Genomic DNA, 21,229 nt, shown 5'->3' with positions numbered 1-21,229 from the left:
CACAGTGACCATACAAGCTGAAAGCCTGCGGTAAAAAGCTGCAAATCCCATTTAGATTGAGTCACATTGAATTATGCATTCAGCAGAGGCAGAGCCACGTCCGGGCAGGCGTGTGTGTCTGCCGATGTGGAGGCATGGGTTTGTGTTGTGTGTCAGGAGGGGTCAGGAATAAATTCTCATTGACTTGTGTGTGTGTGTCTGCGTAGGTGAGTTCTCTATGTGCCGTGTCAACAACGGAGGATGTCAGGATCTGTGTCTGCTGACCTCTGAGGGAAGGGTCAACTGCAGTTGCCGTGGTGACAGGCAACTTTTGGATGACAACACCTGTATAGGTACGACAAGCAAGGGATTCACTATAACAAAAGTTCAGCTTGAAATTATCAAGGTTTTAAAAGTCATCTTTCATTTACTGCTTCATTAAACTATGATTTGTGTGTTTTCTCCTGTCCTCGTCTCACAGCCCTTAACACTACATGTAACAACATTGATGAGTTTGAGTGTGGAAACGGAGACTGCGTTAACTACACCCTGACCTGTGATGGTATGGCCCACTGCAAGGACAAGTCTGATGAGAAACAGTCCTACTGTGGTGGGTGGAACCTTCTTCTCTGTCCAGACAGTTCTCAGACAGTTCTCTCCTTGTTGACACTTGTGAGTTGAGTCTGTGTCTCTTTCTGGTTCTCAGCAAACCGTGTGTGTAAGAAGGGCTACAGACGCTGTGTGAACGGCCGCTGCGTGGGGCACAGCTCCTGGTGCAACGGGCAGGACGACTGTGGAGACAACTCTGATGAACTCTTCTGTAACAGTGAGTCACGTTTTCCCATTAATTATGTCATCAAATAAGACAAGACCAGATTAACTTAATCCTAATCTAAGATTAACTTTATTTATGTCACGTTGGGGAAATCCATTTATTACAGCAGCAGATATTTCAAATTGGGTGTCAAAACATGTAAAAGCTTAAAATCTAGTTAAAAAAAAATATCCAGTAAAATAAAATGAGAGGAGGAAACGTACTTGAATAAATGTACTTGTGACACAGGAAAGGTAGGAGGATGTATACTGTATTTGTGCATTATGTATAAGGAAATATTAAAATAAATGTGTGTGTATATATATATATGTATTTAGACTAATATAGTGCGAAATACAACTTGAATTGTGACATTTTTGTGTGTGTTTTTGTGAATAACACATAAAGAGGCATCATTTGGAATAATTCAATCTCTATATGTTATACAGATATAAATACAAATAATGTTCAGGTGACGTTGGGTAGTTGGAACATTAAAAAGCGGTACTGCATTTATTCAACATATATTTTTTCAGTCTGCAGACATTTTAAAACTCTGGTGTGTGTGTGTGTGTGTGTGTGTGTGTGTGTGTGTGTGTGTGTGTGTGTGTGTGTGTGTGTGTGTGTGTGTGTGTGTGTGTGTGTGTGTGTGTGTGTGTGTGTGTGTGTGTGTGTGTGTGTGTGTGTGTGTGTGTGTGTGTGTGTGTGTGTGTGTGTGTGTGTGTGTGTGTGTCAGCCACGCTGTGCTCAGCCGATCAGTTCCAGTGCAGAGACGGTGGCTGCATCTCCAACTCCAGCAAGTGTAACCAGAAGGTGGACTGCGAGGACGCCAGTGATGAGATGAACTGCAGTACGTTCAGTGGACGTCACAACAGTAATAAGAAAAGCCTCCACTCGCTCCCTGGTGCTAAAGTGTCTCTGCTCTCTTTGTCCAGCTGCCACGGACTGCTCCAGCTACTTCCGTCTGGGAGTGAAGGGAGCCACGTTTCAGAAGTGCGAGTTCACCACTCTCTGCTTTGCCTCTTCGTGGCAGTGTGACGGAGCCAACGACTGTGGAGACCTCTCTGATGAAAGAAACTGCCCAGGTATTTGAACACCCTCTGAGAAGCACATGTCTTCTCTTTGATAAATGTACAGACAGTTGGGTTTGAGGAGAAGAGGAACTTCTAACAGACGGGTTAGAGCAAGAGCCTGTAATATACAAGAAACAAAACCAATTTGAATAAAATTGGAAAACTAACCATTTAGTAGCACTTAAATGGCACTTACTTATAGCACTTTGTAGTTTTGAAATTGTACTTTCTGGATTTTTGTTGTTCTTGGTTTTTATCCTCGTGGTTGAATGCACTTATTGTCGCTTAGATTAAAAGATTTAGCTAAATGAAATGTAATGTAATGTAGTTTCATCCATTAAATTGAGGAATGGGACAAAAGTCTTCATTCTGGCTTATTCACTGGACGTTTTCTCACTTATTGACCACTTGTCTGTCTGTGCCAGGGAGCGGGAAGACAAGCTGTCCGACGCCCTACTTCGCCTGTCCTAGCGGCCGCTGCATCCCCATGAGCTGGACCTGTGATAAGGAGAACGACTGTGAGAATGGTGCAGACGAGGCTCACTGTGGTATGTCTGGACGCCTTACTGTAACCTAAACAATGTGAGGTGCACCCGACAACTGTTTTTGTTGTTCCATTTGTATTTTTTACACTTCACGAATTCTTTCCGTCCGTCCAGATAAGTTTTGCTCGGCCGCCCAGTTTGAGTGCGGGAACCACCGCTGCATTCCCAGACGCTGGGTGTGTGACGGAGCCGATGACTGTGGGGACAGCAGTGACGAGGACAGCAAGTGCAGTGAGTGTTTGACAGGAAACCTCAGCGAATACAAATATACAACATTACCAAAAGCAGTACTGACACATGTAGGAGTAGAAGTATTGTGACAGCCGTAGATTCTGTGGGAAAATGTGAGAGTGCATTGAATTCTCAAATCAGATTCAAGGATATTATGAAACTCTTTTAAAATCTTTTTGCATTTAATGAATTTTTTCACGATTATTATAATGGTGCTGACAGAATTGATTGGACAAAAAACAGGGGGATTCATTTTTCGTCAATAAAGTTAAATTAAAGCAATTGAGATAAACGTCAATCTTCTCTTCTTTTCCCCCCACAGAGACCAAAACCTGCAGCCCCGAGGCGTTCCAGTGTCCCGGGTCCCATATGTGCATCCCTCAGCGGTGGAAGTGTGACGGGGACAAAGACTGTCCCGACGGAGCTGATGAGAGCGTCAAGGCCGGCTGTGGTGAGTGAAGACGGGGGGGGGGCAGGATCGGGTCAAAACAAACACAAATGCATATAAATCCATTCTGCACCTGTTGGAGCATGAAACCTACTCACTTGTTTGTGTCTCAGTGTTCAACGACACGTGCAGCAGCAACGAGTTCATGTGCCAGAACCGACAGTGCATACCCAAGCACTTTGTGTGTGACCATGACAACGACTGCAGTGATGGCTCCGACGAGTCCCAGGAGTGTGGTGAGTGAACCCGTGACCTCTTCCTCCTGATGGGGGGGGGGGGGCTTTCAAAAGAGCTCTCTCCTGCTCACTGTTGCTTTTGACGCCGAGCTGGACTGACCTTCACCCTGCTGCTGCTGTGTGTCTCTGCAGAGTATCCGACGTGTGGAGCCAACGAGTTCCGCTGCGCCAACGGACGCTGCCTCATCCAGGGCTCATGGGAGTGCGATGGAGACTTCGACTGCCACGACCAATCAGACGAGGCGCCCAAGAACCCACGCTGCACTGGGCCGGGTAAAAATCCCCATCGCTGCTCTGGAAGCACTCTTACATTTTTACCTAGTTACATCAGTAGATAAATTGACAGCGACAGATGCAGCCAGATGTCCCATTTTCATCTGCAGCCTTTGAGCGTGATGATGTTTAAATAAAGAAGCAGCCAATAAGATAGATGTGATTATAACACCACAGCAGATCAACCGTACATAGAGCAAACACGGGGAAGAATCCTGTATTATTAATGTGTTAATGCACTTTAAAGAGAATATTACATTTGTTATGGTCTTTTTGTCAACTGGAGAGCACAATAAATAGCTATTATATTACATTATATTATTATACAGCACCTTTCTATCTGCATGCAGTGCTGTGTTATTGATGTACGCGTCAGGGAGTGTGTAGCTATCACTGTGTCACTTAAAAAGTCACTTTGAAATCTGGTTTGAGCAGCAAGAGAGACCGGACTGTAGAGCTGTGATTGTAATAACATTTCAAACCCCCTTCATATGTGGCTTGGCTCCAATTTGTGAAAATCCCATGTCATGTGTTTTTTATTTTGTCCAAACTGTCCACTGATCAGTCTCGATACAATCTGAATATGGTGAAAAGCAGATTTGGGCTGGCCCTCTGAAAGAGGCTGAAACACTGGTTCACTGTCTCTCTCCGTTTGTTTCCCTCTTCTAATCGAACAGAGAAGAAATGCAACGACACGGCTTACGCCTGCAACAATGGAAACTGTGTGAATGAGACGCTGCTCTGTGACCATAAGGACGACTGTGGTGACGGATCAGATGAGCTGAACTGCTTCATCAACGAGTGCCTGAACAGCAAACTGAGCGGCTGCTCCCAGCTCTGTGAGGACCTGAAAATAGGCTTCAAGGTAAGTGAACGCTGTGAAACTCTGAGTTGAGTTCCCCTGTCACGAGTGTGGAATATAAGCCCTGCGTACTGTTGCTTTACCTGCTCTGTGCTCGGTCCCCTCCCAGTGTCGATGCCACCCAGGCTTCCGTCTGAAAGATGACGGGAAGACGTGTGTCGACATAGACGAGTGCACGACCAGCTATCCCTGCACGCAGCGCTGCATCAACACACACGGCAGCTTCCACTGTCTGTGCGTGGAGGGTTTCCAGCTTAGTCCCGCAAACCCCACCATATGCAAATCCACCTCTGGTAGGAAACATGACAGATTAATAACACTCAAGTGTTTAAGCCAAATCCACTCACGTGTGACGTCTGCCTCCCTGCAGATGAGGAGCCATTCCTGATCTTTGCCAACCGCTATTACCTGAGGAAGCTCAACTTGAACGGATCCAACTACACACTGATCAAACAGGTGAGACACACAGATACAGTCAAGCACCTGGATAATCTATGCACACCCTCCTGCAGGGGTTTATAGCTGGCCCGGGCTAATGCGGCTCCTGTGCTCTGACAGGGCTTGAACAATGCTGTGGCTCTGGACTTCGACTACCGGCAGCAGATGGTTTATTGGACAGACGTGACCACCCAGGGCAGCATGATCCGGCGCATGCACATCAACGGCAGCGACGTGCAGGTCGGTGTAGCAGCAGCTTGTCTCTGGAAGATAAGGGAGCTGTGTCTTTCTCGTAGGATTGTAAAACCAACATTCAAAGAGATTAATTAGTTGTCAAGAAAAACCCTGGAAAAAATGATTCAATTCTTCATTGTTCAGGCTCCGATTCAGGAATTCTGCTTGCTCCTTTGTTAGGTCCTTCACCGCACGTCGCTCAGCAACCCAGACGGTCTGGCTGTGGACTGGGTGGGAGGGAACCTGTACTGGTGCGATAAGGGACGGGACACGATCGAGGTGTCGAAGCTGAATGGAGCGTACCGGACAGTTCTGGTCAACAGCGGCCTGAGGGAGCCACGTGCTGTGGCAGTGGACGTACGCTATGGGTAAGAGGGATGAAGCTTTTGAAGATGTGGGTCCGCTGAAAGTTAGAAAGTATAACTGACTATTTCAATGTCAATCCCATGTAGTGTATTAGATTGACTTTAAAATGCTGTATTTCCTGATAAAATAGTTAAAAAGTAAAACCCTGATTTGAGGCTTTTTTGCTTTGCATTGTTTTTACATACAAAAACAATATGTAACAAACTAGAGGAAAGAGAAAAACTGAACAAGCTTCATAATCTTCCCTTCAATTTTTGTTTCGCCAGTAAATCTAAATAACACCTCACATCCCTGACAGGTATTTATACTGGTCAGACTGGGGTGACAGCCCTCACATAGGGAGGATCGGGATGGACGGCACCAACAGGTCTGTAATCGTGGAGGATAAGATCACATGGCCCAACGGCCTCACGCTGGACTTCATTAACGACCGCATCTACTGGGCTGATGCTCGGGAGGACTACATAGCATTTGCCAGCCTGGATGGAACCAACAGACACATAGGTAACACACACACACAAACACACACACACACACACACACACACACACACACACACACACACACACAGAGGAGAGTGTTTGGTTTGGACTCATTTGTCTTTGTGCCTCTGCAGTTTTGACTCAGGATATTCCCCACATCTTTGCGATGACCCTGTTTGAGGAGTACATCTACTGGACGGACTGGGAGACCAAGTCCATCAACAGGGCTCATAAGACCCTGGGAATCAACAAGACTATGCTGATCAGCACCTTACACAGGCCTATGGACGTTCACATTTTCCACCCATACCGCCAGCCTGAAGGTAAAACCATTTCATAACAAAGAGTGAAACCCTCACCCGTGTCATGTGACCAGCTCTTAACTCTACTCGTGTGCACGTGCTCTGCTCTCCAGTGGCCGGCCACCCGTGCCAATCGGACAACGGCGGCTGCAGTAACCTGTGTTTGCTCTCACCTGGGGGGGGCTTCAAGTGTGCCTGCCCCACTAACTTCTACCTGGCAGCCGATGGCAAACAGTGCCTGTCCAACTGCACTGCCAGTCAGGTGAGCCACCTGGAGGTTATCAGCTTTTCACATTCAACCTGTTGATAATCTGACAAACACAAATCACCCTTCTCCTCTGTCCCCTCAGTTTGTCTGCAAAAATGACAAATGCATTCCATTCTGGTGGAAGTGTGACACCGAAGACGACTGTGGCGACCGCTCAGATGAGCCCTCAGAATGCCGTGAGTGATGGGGCGCTGTGGAGATAGTCAGCAACATCCTGTGGATTCAGTGTCACGGTACAATGTTTTGGTTGTTCGGATGAATAATGTGCAGCTTCCCCCCCCTCTTCCCCATACTGCAGCTGAGTTCAAATGCAGACCAGGCCAGTTCCAATGTGGCACCGGCATCTGCACCAACCCAGCTTATATCTGTGACGGAGACAATGACTGCCAAGACAACTCGGATGAGGCCAACTGCGGTACACAGAGTCGACACGCACCAGCAGATTTGAAGTCTTTTTCTTCGGTGTTTCTGTGCTAACCTTTGTTCTTGTGTTTCTAGATATCCATGTGTGCCTGCCCAGCCAGTTCAAATGCAGCCATCCCAGTCGCTGCATCCCTGGCATCTTCCGCTGCAACGGACAGGACAACTGTGGAGAGGGAGAGGATGAGAAAGACTGCCGTAAGTCTTCCTCTCACGTTGCCCTGGTAGTGGCAGAGTCTGAGGATTGAACAACCAGCTGCACGGCCTGTAATGGGCCAGGGGAAATTAATATAAACTATTGAAACAAGCTGTAGGAAGCCACCAGACACACTTCTGCTGGACATAGCACTGGAATAATAATGACAGTAATGACCAGGAGCTTTTCCTGACACAGAGAGGAGAAACATTTATGAAAAGACCCCAAATGATCACTGTTAGTTGAGCTGTGCATGGCTCAGTGGGTGTCTGCCCTGGGCCTGGTACCCCCGCCATATTTTCAACCAAGACCTTTCCCCTCTCATTTCTAAACCCCTTTTCTCCAGGGGTATTAAAAAATCGAAAGCGCAGGTAGGAAATCGCTGAAGATTTTCAAGCTCCCCAAAGGATCTCTCTTCATTTTGACTTTTCCTTCAGCAGCACCCCTTGCCCCTCCACTGAACACATTCATCCTCCGCAGAGGGAGATCACATGACCTGTACCTTTGTGCTACTCTGAGGTCACAATTAACCTTGGGGCACCTTTCCATTGTAAAGCTGTAGGAAACCATGTGATGTGATCATTTTGTCTCTACAGGACTTTACTGTTGAGGTCTTTTTGATTTGTGAAAGTGTGATGAGATTAGTCTTTCAGTTAGTGTGTTATGGAGTAAGGGACCTAATCTGTCTGTCTCTTGTGCAGCTGAGGTGACGTGCGCCCCCAACCAGTTCCAGTGCGCCATCACCAAACGCTGCATCCCCCGGGTGTGGGTGTGTGACAGGGACAATGACTGTGTGGACGGATCTGATGAGCCGGCCAACTGCAGTAAGACACAGTTTTGATATTACTGAACCAAACAACACCTCTGCTTAACAAAGAGCTCGGCAGTGCAGCGTGATCACTGTCTCCTAGTGGAGGCTGATGAATGATATGGATGGGAGCCAGTGGACGTCAGATCAAATCTAAGTGTAGAAAATGTTGCACTGGGGTTTGTAATTTAATAGGAAGCGGGCATCAACATCCACTTTATCATCCTGATTATGAGGCTGAGCTGACCAGCATTCTTAATAACCCTTTTATCTATTTGATATCTAGCATTATAATCTTGTATTCCTATTTAAATGGAAGGTGAATTCAGCCTTCTTTTTTCCAACTTGTCCTATGTCACAAAACATAGCACTTTATTACCTATAGTCCCATTCTCCCATTCAGGTATATATAAGAGCTTCTACACACAGGGTTTTCTCTCATTCTCACTTTGCCGTCAGGGGCAGTTTAGGCCTCAATGTTTAGCCCGAGGACAATTCTGCACACAGACTGGAGGAGCCGGGGATCGAGCCGACCTTCTTGCTCATGGACGGCCCACCTTATCTCCTGAGCCGCAGCCGCAGCCACCAAAGTCTAGTCTAATCTACTTTTAACATGTCTAATCAATTAACTCCTCTCTGTCGCAGCCCAAATGACGTGTGGCGTGGATGAGTTCCGCTGTAAGGACTCGGGACGCTGCATCCCGGCTCGCTGGAAGTGTGACGGAGAGGATGACTGCGGGGACGCTTCGGACGAACCCAAGGAAGAGTGTGGTAAGGAGAGAGGTAGAGGGAAAAGGAGATGAAGGCTGTCATGGAGAAGATATCGAGTGTATTAAGGAGCTAGAGCCACGTTTCTAATTTGATGCCTGTCATGGGAATTTCTCAATAGTCAAGCACAAGTCATTACAATGTCTTTCTGGAAGTTTATTCTACATCTGCAGATGGGCATCAATGTACAAGACCATTGAATAGATTTCATACAATGATAAATGACATACAAGAAAAGCAGCACTTTATACATCTCCAAGCCCCTCCTATAGAGGAAACAAATGTTATCGATCAACCTCTTTCATGTTAAGCAATAGGTGACCAATATCCTGTCACCTACTCTTTCCCAGACCCTTGGAATGTAAGATCTGTTTTCAAGATCCCTTTCCCAATGTTTACAACCACAAATCCCCCGTTCTGTTAAGTCTTTGTTAGGTGACCCTGTCAGTGAGGAAGTCATTTAACATCAGTTTGAGTGCAACCCTGACTTCTCAGGCAACATTTGTTATCTTTCGAAACATCAAAGTAGTTCCTCATGTCAATCATTGCACTAATAGTAAAATTTCTATCACAATGCCTCTACGCCGTCGACAGCCAGTGGCCGGAGGCATTGAGTTCTCAGGTCGTCCTTCTGTCCTGTTCTTGTAAAGACGACATTTCAAGAACGCCTTGATTTGGTACAAATATTTACTCGGACTCACGGATTAGCTGATTAGAATTTGTTGGTCAAAGATCGAGGTCACTGTGACCGTACAAAACAAATTTTTTGTCTTGTGAATGTAAAAACTCAGGAGAGCCTCGAGAGAATTTCTCCAAATTTGGTACAAACATTTTCTCTTGGACTCAAAGATGACCTGATTAGATGTTAGTGGTCAAGGGTCATGAGTTATCGATAGAAAATGAAATCACCACAAGGCGATAACTGTAGTTGACGTGTGTTTGGTGCACAGACGAGCGGACGTGCGAGCCGTACCAGTTCCGCTGCAAGAACAACCGCTGCGTGCCCGGCCGCTGGCAGTGTGACTACGACAACGACTGTGGTGACAACTCGGATGAAGACAAGTGTGGTAGGTTCTTTTTTTTTTATAATTTCCTGATTGTCGCAGAGGGACTGCTCACTCGCACGTGTCACGACCTCAACTCACTGTCTGTATGAAAACAAAGATTCTGACGAGCTCTTCTTCAGATGGTAAACGGTGCCTCACCTGTCACTGTGTGTGTGTCTGTGCCCTGTGGACTCAGCTGCAGGCATGGTGGAGCCTTGTTTCTCTTTTCAGTTGATTACTGCTGTGGCCATTTGCACATCTCACATCATGTCATGTCTGTTTTGCATTTCACACTGGCCCGTTGCTGTGAGCCAGAGGTAGGTGTTTTCACGCTTTCACCCAGTTTCCTCTGTGTGCCCCCCCCCACCCCCCCACCCCCCGGCTTGTCTTTTCTTCTCTCTTCCCGCCGCTGCCACCGACGTTGTACCATCCCCACCTCTGTGATTTGAATAACCAGATTTATTTTATTCATGTACGTCCTGCGCGAAACCAACCCTGTTTTCTTTTTAGCAGTCGGCTCTATTCCCACTTTTTCTCTTCTCTTCTCCTCTCCTTGCTCCTCGCCCCTACTCCCTTCCTGAATGACCTCCCCTCGCCCTTCTAAGCTGTCTCCTCTCTCTCCTCAGTGCCTCGTCAATGTTCCGAGAGCGAGTTCTCCTGCACAAATGGCCGCTGCATCGCCGGGCGCTGGAAGTGCGACGGGGACCACGATTGTGCCGATGGCTCAGACGAGGTATCACATAACAGTTTACCTCCTGATTTGCGTTTCTGCTTTCAACTTCAACATCGTAGAGATCGGCTCCTCGTGAAAATGAGAATGAAAACGCCGTGATTCCCTGTTTCCAGAATGGCTGTGATGTGAAGTGTGACAGTGATCAGTTCCAGTGCAAAAACGGCCATTGCATCCCCATCCGCTGGCGCTGTGACGCGGATCCTGACTGCATGGACCGCAGCGACGAGGAGAAATGTGACAGTGGCGGTAATAAACACACACTTATCTCCTCCCGGGTGTTCAGTGGAACATAATGCAGAAAAAAGGGGATGCTGATGTGATGTATAGGGTCATTTCCATCTCCTCATCCTTTTTACCTTGGTCATTTAGTGGGTAGACACTGCCCCCAGGATGAGTTCCAGTGCAACAACACCCTTTGTAAGCCTCTGGGCTGGAAGTGCGACGGCGAGGACGACTGTGGAGACAACTCCGATGAGAAGCCAGAGGAGTGTGGTGAGAGCTACTCGGATTTCACATCCGCCATTTCTTACTCTGGTAGTTAAGACCCTCCTCTTCACTTATGTAATATTTCTCTCTTTAGTTAAATTCCAGTGTCCACCCACGAGGCAGTTCCGCTGTCACAACGACCGGGTGTGTCTGCCGATATCGAAACGCTGTGACGGAGTCAACAACTGCGGGGACGACAGTGACGAACTCAACTGCCGTGAGTTTTTGTTCGTCTCGTTTCAAGTTCTTAGCATTTTGGGTGGATTTTTTGCACACGGCACTAAACCAGGGTGATAACCAATCCTGTGACTCCTCCAGTGCCGCCGTCCACACCGGCGTGTCAGAAGGACGAGTTCCAGTGCTCCAGTGGACGCTGCGTCAGCTCCGTCCTGCGCTGCAACTACTTCAACGACTGCGAGGACTACGGTTCTGATGAAGTCAACTGCAACAAGAAAGGTGCCCTGTGTGTGTCATGTCTCATTTGTCCTGATGGGAGTGTTCAGTCTGCGTGACAATCAGTTCCCTGGTCCCCCCCCCCCCCCTCCAGGCACGGTGCTGAATGACTGCAGCAGTAACAGAACAGTGTGTGGAGACGGAGATGAAGCTCACTGCGTGACGAACGGCACCGACTCTTTCTGCTCCTGCAAACCCGGCTTCCTGTCCAGAGGACGGAACAGATGTGAAGGTACAGCTCTCTCCTCACCGGCTTCATTCTCTCTCACCGTTGCGTTGTGGCTACAGTTGTGTGTAACGTGTGTCGTGTGGCCTTGGGTTGTCGCGCAGACAACAACGAGTGCGAGCAGTTCGGAGTGTGTTCCCACATGTGCAACAACACCAAGGGTTCCTACAAGTGCAGCTGCCAAAAGCACTTCAGCAGAATCAATGACACCTGCAAGGCCGACAGTGAGTATTCCTACATTACAGCTGTTAGCTCTCCAAGTTCATTTGAGAATGCACCGAATGTTGTTTTCCTGCCTTTATTTGTCACATCTCTGCTCTACTGCCACGATCCGTTTGCCTGACTTGAATTCCTGTGCCCCCCCCCCCCCCCCTCCCCCTCAGCTCAGAGACAAGTGCTCTACATCGCTGATGACAATGAGATCCGCAGCCTGGACCCCTCGATGCCAAACTGGCGCTACGAGCAGATCTTCCAGGGCGACGCCAATGTGCGCATCGATGCCATGGACCTGCACATCAAGACCAACCGCATCTACTGGACCAACTGGCACACAGGGCGGATCTCTTCTTATGATTTGCCTTCTTCCTCCTCCTCCCCTAACAACAACCGTAACCGACGGCAAACTGACTCCAGCATCACCGACCTGGAGGTAAGTGCATACAGAATGTTTGCTGTTGTATGCATATGATTTCAAATATGAACAATTTGGAAAAAGTGAGACCAATATTCGGGATTCTCACATCAGCCTCTATGTCTCTGTGTGTAGATCCCTGGTCTGAAGATGCCACGGGGCATCGCTGTGGACTGGGTGGCAGGGAACTTGTACTGGACTGACTCTGGTAGAGATGTTATCGAAGTCGCCCAGATAAGTGGGGCCCACCACCGCAAAACCCTGATCTCTGGGATGATCGATGAGCCATACGCCATTGTGGTCGACCCCCAGAGAGGGTGAGTGGGGCTGCAGCTAAATGAGAGAGAAGGAATCCACTAGAATGCAAAATGCTGATTTGATTGTGATGGCAGCAGTGATGAATGGAGCACTTACATTTTGTCCATTAGGAAAATGTACTGGGCAGACTGGGGGAACCACCCCAAGATTGAAACAGCTGCCATGGACGGAACCATGAGAGAAACGCTGGTGGAGGAAAACATCCAGTGGCCGACGGGTAGAGCCCACACTCATACATCAGTGCTTCTGCTTGTTAACAATCTAGACTGTGGCGTATATTCATTATGTACTTATTCTAATCTGTCCCACCTCAGTTTCATAATGAACAAACATTGTTTTAACCTCCTCATGATAACATAAGAGATTCTTGGCTTTGCTGCGTGCTCCCTTGTGCACTCCCTATCCTCCATAAAGATGTTTCCGACCACACAGACAGTCCGACCTCATAGTTTCAGTGCACGTGCCATGCAATGTATTTCTCTCTCTCATGCAAGAACTTTTCCTTTTCCTTAATCTCTGTACCTCGGAATCTGTTGTGCGTGAAAGCAAAGTTTTGTGTGCCCGACTACCGCCACAGATTGAATAAATTCTGTGGGAAAAGTTGTGAAGGATATCTCCTAACCCTTTATCATGTGTAACTTGCTGAAGTAGGAAGTGTGATTTACTTTTTTAATCCACACTAAAACATTCGACTGTTTGTACAGGTCTGGCGGTGGACTACTTCAATGAGCGTCTGTACTGGGCCGATGCCAAACTCTCCCAGATCTGCAGCGTGAAGTTGAACGGCAGCGACGCAGTTGTGGCTGCAAACAGCATTAAGAACAGTTGAGTGCTCACAGCGCCACAGCTTGAGCTTTAATCCATAACAACCATCAGTCTTTATCAATCAGTTCTCTGACGTAATGTCGTGTGTCTCCTACACAGACGTCCGTCATCCCTTCAGCATCGATGTGTTTGAAGACTACGTCTACGGCGTCACCTACATAAACAACCAAGTCTTCCGAGTGAATAAATTCGGCAAAGGTCCCATTGAGAACCTGACAACTGGGATGAACCATGCAACAGATATAGTTTTGTACCATCGCTACAAACAACCTGAGAGTGAGTTAAAAACAAAAAAAAACACAAAACCCTGAACATCAACGCTGAAGCAAACACGGTTATTTATCCTGGTTTCTAATTCCGATTATGTGTGTGTGTCAGTTGCAAACCCCTGCGACAGGAAGAAGTGTGAGTGGCTGTGTCTGCTGAGCCCCAGTGGGCCCGTGTGCACGTGTCCCAACGGACGCACGCTGGACAACGGCACATGTGTGGAGCTGCCCACTCCCACCCTGTCTCCCATCTGTGAGGAAACACATTCACACATACAACAACACACACACACAGACACTGAGATTTAAATCGTTACTGAAAAAAACCCTCCTTGTACTCTACAGCTCCTCCTAGTGGTCCCTGCCTGGTCCAGTGCATGAACGGTGGCAGCTGTTTCCTGAACGCCCACAAGCAGGCAAAGTGTCGCTGTCAGCCCAACTATGGAGGCGATCGGTGTGAGATCGACCAGTGTAGAGACTACTGCAAGAATGGAGGCACATGCACACCTTCCCCTACAGGTAGGATCTGGACATTGCAAGCTGGTTATGGCATTTTGCGTTGTTGCTTTGTCCACGAGAGCAGTAAACACAAGCATTGTCGTTAAACAAGGCAATGTGAGTCTGAGTCTAAAACGTGGTTTTGTGGGCCATGTTAATGTTTCTGCTCTTTCTCTGTTTCCCTTCTCTTCATCCCTCTGTGTTTCCGTCCCTCCTCAGGTTCTCCTACTTGTCGATGCCCGACAGGCTTCACAGGGCCAAACTGCAACCTGCACACATGTAAGGATTATTGTAAGAATGAAGGCAACTGCACAGTCAGTGCCGGAAACCAGCCGACCTGCCGGTGTCCCGATGACTTCCTGGGCGACCAGTGCCAGTACAGTGAGTGTTCCCAGACTTCCTCTGACCAATAAGCAATACATCACTAAAGTCGTAATTGCAATGTTAATCTTAATTATATGTGTGTGGTGCAACTTAAAGATTTAGTTGACTTCAAAATGTGATTGGTTATGTGTCAAGTTGGAAATGACTGTTGTCTGAAAAACAGGTAACATTCATATCGCATAACGGGGCTCATGGAAAGAAGTATTATTTCATAAAACAACATTAGAGAAGATGTGTATTTCTGTATATTAAGTGAAATTGTTGAATTCTCTGGACAAATAGATCAATAATATACACATTTTTATATTTAGTTAAAGAAAATGTGAAAGGAAAAATCATGAAACTGTACGAAGTTTTTGGCGAAATAACTGTTAATGTTATGATGATGCCTATTGATTTATGTATAACTGATTTGTGAAAAGATAGCAAATCAAATGAGAGGATCGGCCATGTTGTTATTTATATTCCTTTTCCGTTTACTGAATGTGTACAAGTGAATTTAGTTTTTTTTGTGAAACTGTACATTTGTACACGCTGAAATCAACAACCCTAATGATTGCAAGTTGGTTGGTAGGCACCTCTGTATTCATATGTGTGTGTCTGTGTGTGTCTGTGTGTGAACAGGAAGCTGTGAAGGCCACTGCCTGAACAAAGGCACATGTCTGCTGAGTGAAAACGGCGCCAAGCACTGCCGCTGTCTGCCCCAGTTCACCGGCAGCACATGTGAAATAGACAAGTGTCACTATTGTCGTGACGGCGAGTGCATCCCCAGCAGCAGCTTTGCTTCCACAGGGGAGTTTGCCTGCCGGTAAGAGAACTGGACACACAATAACAACAAGACGCACACATGCACAGTTCCCTTGTCCTCCTCATCGTGGCTCCTGTTTCTTTTCATTGTTATTTCATCTCCAATAGCTGCTCGAACGGCAGAGTCCAGCCCAGCTGCTACACATGTGATACCAACGAGTACTGTGCGAATGGCCAGTGCTCCATCAACCCCGTCACCCGCCTCCCGGAGTGCAGGTCAGGAGCAGACTGTGTTCACCTGTGTTCCAGTTCACTCTGAGTGTACCCGCTCACACACACCTCTCTGTGTCCTCTCTTGTGTGTGTAGATGTTCTCCAGGCTGGGCAGGGCATCGCTGTGAGGCGGTGGCCCACACTGACAGCGGCTCAGGCTCAGGCGGACGTAAGTCCACACTGCAGTGACCTCAGTCAACAGTTATTTTGATTGTTTTTTTTATACGATTGAGGATGACTTTGTCAGTTCTTCATGCACCATGTGTGTGTTTGTGTTTGTTTGTGTGTGTGTGTAGGCACAGCCTCCATAGTGATCCCAGTGCTGCTCCTGCTGCTGCTGGTGCTGCTGGCTGGAGGAGCGTTGTTCTGGTACAGGAGGAGGATGAGAGGGTGAGTAACACACACACACACACACATCAGGAGTCCATGCATCCCCTCTTTCCCTCCCTCTCTTACTTCCCTCTTTCCTTTCCTCGGCCCGCACTTCTCCCCTCCTCTCTGTAATGGCATCTCCTCTGCTCCTCAGGTCTAGCCGGCCCGGCAAGACCGGCTCCAGACGCTTGCGGTAACGGTTGCCAGGGTTTAACTTTTCCCTCCATGCCAACATTCAGTTTTGCATCCTGCCCTAACTCTCTCTCTCTCTCTCTCTCTCTCTCTCTGTCTCTCTCTCTCTCTCTCTCTCTCTCTCTCTCTCTCTCTCTCTCTCTCTCTCTCTCTCTCTCTCTCTCTCTGATGCTCTCTGTCCTTCTCTCACTCATGAGTCTTGGTTGCTGTGCGGTGTTTGGTCCTGTGGTGAATGTCGCGTCATTCTATCTGATGTTCTTGGGAGCTGCAGCTCATCATGCTCCCGCAGTGTTCTTATGTTTTTATTTTTTTATTTTTTTATGGATTGCCCCCCTCTGAGCAGCTCCCTGGCAGATCTATTAAAAAGATGCATTGAATAGATCTGTCTGTGCTGCAGATCTCTCTCATACTGGTGTCCCATCATTCTGTGCCACGTTGTGCTGTACTGTGCTGTGGGTCGTATCGTGGTAGCGTCTCTCATAGTGGAGACGTGGGACACTGCAACCGCATTCTTCCAAGCTCAGATTGGAAAATGCAGTTTGAAATGTCCAGCATTTACTCAGAGGTAGATGCAGATGTTTATATTGTCGAGGATCTATTGTGGGATTGTCGTGAGCAGCCTGTCCAGGACCAGTCCCAGGCTCACTGGGTCTGGGTCTGTCCTGGGCTACATGAATGCTGGGCTTGTGTAGGTGTCTGTGCTGTTGCTTAGATCCCTGAGCCTGGCTGGTGGTGAGAGCCATGCAATGCCTCGTCCCTCCCTCTGTAATGTGGCTGTGTCCCTGCTTGCCCTGTTAAAGCTCCTATACCTTTAAATAAGAAGCAAAGGTGTGACTGTGCCGTTAATGTTTTCTGTAGGGCAAAGGGCTTCCAGCACCAACGGATGACCAACGGTGCCATGAATGTTGAGATTGGAAACCCAGCCTACAAGATCTATGAGGGCGAGCCTGATGATGACGCCGGGGAGCTGCTAGACGCAGACTTCACGCTGGACCCGGACAAGGTAGAGAAACATGTACATATATACAGTGGGGAAGGAAGTACTCAAACATTATACAGATGTAAAGCCCCAAATAAATCCCATCACTGTATATATGTGTATATACTGTGTACCCACATACCATAACCTGCACGTTATGTGTGAACTAACAGATGGTTTTGATCATTTCCAGCCCACTAACTTCACAAACCCAGTATATGCCACTCTGTACATGGGGGGTAACAACAGCCGCAACTCTCTGGCCAGCACAGACGAGAAGAAGGAGTTGCTATCACCTGGGGATGAGGAGCCCCTCGTGGACCCGCTGTCATAGACTGTCCATCGGCCTGGATCATGCCATTCCAAACACACCCCTCTTCTTGCCTTTTAAAGAAAAACGAAACAAAAAAATTGATAAAAAAAAAAGAGTGAGAGAGAAAATTGATAAAAACGTGTGAACACTGTATAAAATGTACAAAAATGAAGGACTACTTTTGTATGTGATTGCAGTATTATATTTTGTTCTTTTGAAATTCCTCTGGTCAAAAATGAGTCACATTTTCTATGAGAGATTTTTAATTTACACTTTGTCCCTTACCCTTTACCTAAATAGCCACTACCTCTGTGCAAAATGAAATGAAATGGAAATCTGAAGAAAAGATGCTGTCATTGAAGCAATTTTAACTTTTTATTTTTGTATGAATTGTATAGAAAAGAAAAAAACATTGTTCCATTTCACCAGTGCCAACTGTTTGTTGTTTGTGTTGACTTTGAGCGGGGAAAGGCAAAACTCAAAAGTTTTCTAAATCGGTACAGATGTTTGTCTCGCTGAGTTTTCTCTGCGAGGTGGTGAGACAGATTTGTGATCGCACCGTTTGTGTATAGCACATGTAAAATGTCAGTACCAGATGGCAACTACAGTATTTCCACAACACTCTTTTTTTTTTTTTTTTTTTCTCAGAGAACAATGCTCATTAAATGATCGTGTTGTCTTCCTTGCACAGAATATCATGTTTTACAGTAAAGTGTAAACTGTGGGCTTTATACCGTGAGATGTAAAGCAGGTATGTTTGTTTATTAATCACATTGTCGACAGTTGGAGCTCACGTGTGTTGCTGAAACAAGAGGGTGAGCTGCGTTTTGATGTGGGATTATGGAGAATGATGAAGTTGGTCACAGGTTAAACATTCCAGGCAAAGTGGAGGATGGAGATCACAGATGTAAAGAGACAGACAGGATGGTTAGCTGGGGGAGGCCATAGTGGAGACTTACAACCGGTTTGTTCCAGGGTTTCCCTCCAGAAGGAAAAGGAGACTGAAGTTCTGGTGAAATTGTTGGTAAACCTTGATTGAGAATCAGTATTTTGCTTATCTACTCCTCCAGTCCATTACTTTGTAAAAAATAACAAACGGATAGTGTCCGTCTGGCTTTGTGCGTAGATTTATCTTTCTACCTTTAGAGGATCAAAGTCTGTTTGACCACAGTTTTGTAAAGACTTAGTCTTACTTGCATTACGTTCATTGGGTCCTCAGCATCTCTGTTTTGAAATGAGCTCTGTCTGATCTCTCGTGCTCTGCTCTGCTGCTGCTAATGCTACCATTCTGGTTGCTCTGACACATCCTTACACTCAGCCTCTGCCCCAAAAATGCTGCTTCTGTCAGAAAATGTGTCGGCCATATCTTAATGCATGTGAACAGTAACACCGATCGTTAATGTACCTACAATAACAACTCTTTATTTTGCTTACCTGTCAGCAAGTGTTATTTTATGCTGTTGTATATGTTTTGTCTTTAATTGAGAGAGAGAAGTACAATCATTTTACCTAAAGAATTTTTTTGCTAAATCGTACATGCATTTTCAGAATTACTTTTCTTTGATTAGTCCTTTTTTTTAAATGAAAAATGACACATAGCTTTTATAGTACACGATGCATGGAGGCTCAGACTTTCTTCTGTAAAGAGAATAATGTTTAATTTTTGCTGGAGTACTTTACAAACTAAATAACAGATATTGTTATAAATAAAATTTTGAAAATTGTACAGAAAACAAAGTGTGTTTTGTTCACAGCCTGGTGTATTTGTTTTTTTAATCTAAATATGATGACACTGTAGTCCAGAATATCAGATTGTGCAGTGTTGATATTTAGATGTGTGAGGGAATACATGGTTTCCACATTTAGTTTTTAATGACATAGAATATCGGTTCAACACATTCCTCTGCCAAAGCCCGACAGTCACCTTAAATTCAATCGGCTCCAAATGTCAAACACTAATAGATATCAGTTCTGATTATTTCAATCACGTTCCATGAATTATTCTCAGGGAAAACTGTGAAATGTACAGTGCCTTGCATAAGTATTCACCCCCTTTGGACTTTTCTACATTTTGTCATGGTATAACCACAGATTAAAATTGATTTCATCGTGAGTTTATGTAATGGACCAACACAAAATAGTGCATCATTTGGAAGTGGGGGGAAATATTACATGGATTTCACAATTATTTACAAATAAAAATCTGAAAAGTGTTGAGTGCATATGTATTCACCCCCTTTACTGTGAAACCCCTAACAAAGATCTGGTGCGACCAATTGCATTCACAAGTCACATTTGCAAGTCACATAATTAGTAAATAGGGTCCACCTGTCTGCAATTTAATCTCAGTATAAATACACCTGTTCTGTGACGGAGTCAGAGTTTGTTGGAGATCATTACTGAACAAACAGCATCATGAAGACCAAGGAGCTCACCAAACAGGTCAGGGATAAAGTTGTGGAGAAATATGAAGCAGGGTTAGGTTATAAAATAATATCCAGAGCTTTGAACATCTCTCTGAGCACCATAAAATCCATCATAAGAAAATGGAAAGAATATGGCACAACCGCAAACCTACCAAGAGGAGGCCGTCCACCCAAACTGAAGAGTCGGACAAGGAGAAAATTAATGAGAGAAGCAACCAGGAGGCCCATGGTTACTCTGGAGGAGTTGCAGAGATCCACAGCTGAGGTGGGAGAATCTGTCCACAGGACAACTATTAGTCGTCTACTCCACAAATCTGGCCTTTATGGAAGAGTGGCAAGAAGAAAGCCATTGTTGAAAGGGATCCATAAAAAATCCCGTTTGGAGTTTGCCAGAAGCCATGTGGGAGACACAGCAAACATGTGGAAGAAGGTGCTCTGGTCAGATGAGACCAAAATTGAACTTTTTGGCCTCAATGCAAAACGCTATGTGTGGCGAAAACCCAACACTGCCCATCACCCTGAGCACACCATCCCAACAGTGAAACATGGTGGTGGTAGCATCATGCTGTGGGGATGCTTCTCTTCAGCAGGTACAGGAAAACTGGTCAGAATAGAGGGAAAGATGGATGGAGCCAAATACAGGGAAATCCTTGAAGAAAATCTGATGCAGTCTGCAAAAGACTTGAGACTGGGGCGGAGGTTCATCTTCCAGCAGGACAATGACCCTAAACATACAGCCAGAGCTACAAAGGAATGGTTTGGATTAAAGAATGTTAATGTCTTAAAATGGCCCAGTCAAAGCCCAGACCTCAATCCAATAGAGAATCTATGGCAAGACTTGAAGATTGCGGTTCACAGACGGTCTCCATCCAATCTGACTGAGCGTCATCTTTTTTGCCAAGAAGAATGGACAAACCTTTCCATCTCTAGATGTGCAAAGCTGGTAGAGACATACCCCAAAAGACAGCTGTAATTGCAGCGAAAGGGGGTTCTACCAAGTATTGACACAGGGGGGTGAATACTTATGCACCCAACAGATGTCAACTTTTTTGTTCTCATTATTGTTTGTGTCACAATAACATTTATTTTGCACCTCCAAAGTACTATGCATGTTTTGTTGATCAAACGGGAAAAAGTTTATTTAAGTCTATTTGAATTCCAGTTAGTAACAGTACATAATGGGAAAAAGTCCAAGGGGGGTGAATACTTATGCAAGGCACTGTATAAAAACGCTCGAAACCTTTAAATATTGAAAAAACGGAAGAAAAAAAACTAGTTTGACCGGGCTCTTCCCTGACCCACACTGCATCCTTCCACCA

The 21,229-nt window shown here is 46.1% G+C and overlaps 1 protein-coding gene across 1 annotated transcript in view; it reads left to right on the top strand.

Moving 5' to 3' along the window:
- The window catches only part of LOC128462373 (low-density lipoprotein receptor-related protein 1-like), a 92,240-nt gene extending 73,033 nt beyond the window's left edge, over positions 1 to 19,207 (top strand). The window contains 45 exon segments of the mRNA XM_053410649.1: positions 207 to 332; positions 461 to 589; positions 686 to 805; positions 1,530 to 1,643; positions 1,729 to 1,878; positions 2,292 to 2,414; positions 2,526 to 2,642; positions 2,965 to 3,093; positions 3,204 to 3,326; positions 3,459 to 3,599; positions 4,277 to 4,464; positions 4,571 to 4,754; positions 4,832 to 4,917; positions 5,020 to 5,139; positions 5,314 to 5,501; positions 5,798 to 6,003; positions 6,116 to 6,304; positions 6,397 to 6,545; positions 6,634 to 6,727; positions 6,850 to 6,966; positions 7,050 to 7,169; positions 7,869 to 7,991; positions 8,621 to 8,746; positions 9,694 to 9,810; positions 10,416 to 10,522; positions 10,636 to 10,768; positions 10,892 to 11,014; positions 11,103 to 11,225; positions 11,327 to 11,464; positions 11,556 to 11,693; positions 11,792 to 11,911; positions 12,071 to 12,336; positions 12,454 to 12,635; positions 12,747 to 12,853; positions 13,341 to 13,460; positions 13,561 to 13,737; positions 13,840 to 13,980; positions 14,073 to 14,246; positions 14,445 to 14,606; positions 15,234 to 15,417; positions 15,525 to 15,632; positions 15,724 to 15,797; positions 15,925 to 16,018; positions 17,051 to 17,195; positions 17,365 to 19,207. Of these exon segments, the coding sequence (XP_053266624.1) occupies positions 207 to 332; positions 461 to 589; positions 686 to 805; positions 1,530 to 1,643; positions 1,729 to 1,878; positions 2,292 to 2,414; positions 2,526 to 2,642; positions 2,965 to 3,093; positions 3,204 to 3,326; positions 3,459 to 3,599; positions 4,277 to 4,464; positions 4,571 to 4,754; positions 4,832 to 4,917; positions 5,020 to 5,139; positions 5,314 to 5,501; positions 5,798 to 6,003; positions 6,116 to 6,304; positions 6,397 to 6,545; positions 6,634 to 6,727; positions 6,850 to 6,966; positions 7,050 to 7,169; positions 7,869 to 7,991; positions 8,621 to 8,746; positions 9,694 to 9,810; positions 10,416 to 10,522; positions 10,636 to 10,768; positions 10,892 to 11,014; positions 11,103 to 11,225; positions 11,327 to 11,464; positions 11,556 to 11,693; positions 11,792 to 11,911; positions 12,071 to 12,336; positions 12,454 to 12,635; positions 12,747 to 12,853; positions 13,341 to 13,460; positions 13,561 to 13,737; positions 13,840 to 13,980; positions 14,073 to 14,246; positions 14,445 to 14,606; positions 15,234 to 15,417; positions 15,525 to 15,632; positions 15,724 to 15,797; positions 15,925 to 16,018; positions 17,051 to 17,195; positions 17,365 to 17,505 (6,236 nt within the window). The 3' untranslated portion in view covers positions 17,506 to 19,207.
- Positions 19,208 to 21,229: the final 2,022 nt, after the last annotated feature.

Source organism: Pleuronectes platessa, chromosome 2 (genome assembly GCF_947347685.1).
Source record: "Pleuronectes platessa chromosome 2, fPlePla1.1, whole genome shotgun sequence".
In the NCBI taxonomy this organism is placed as follows: Eukaryota; Metazoa; Chordata; class Actinopteri; order Pleuronectiformes; family Pleuronectidae; genus Pleuronectes; species Pleuronectes platessa.
The sequence above is the reverse complement of the archived record's forward strand: the minus strand, read 5'-3'. Positions and strand labels throughout refer to the sequence as shown.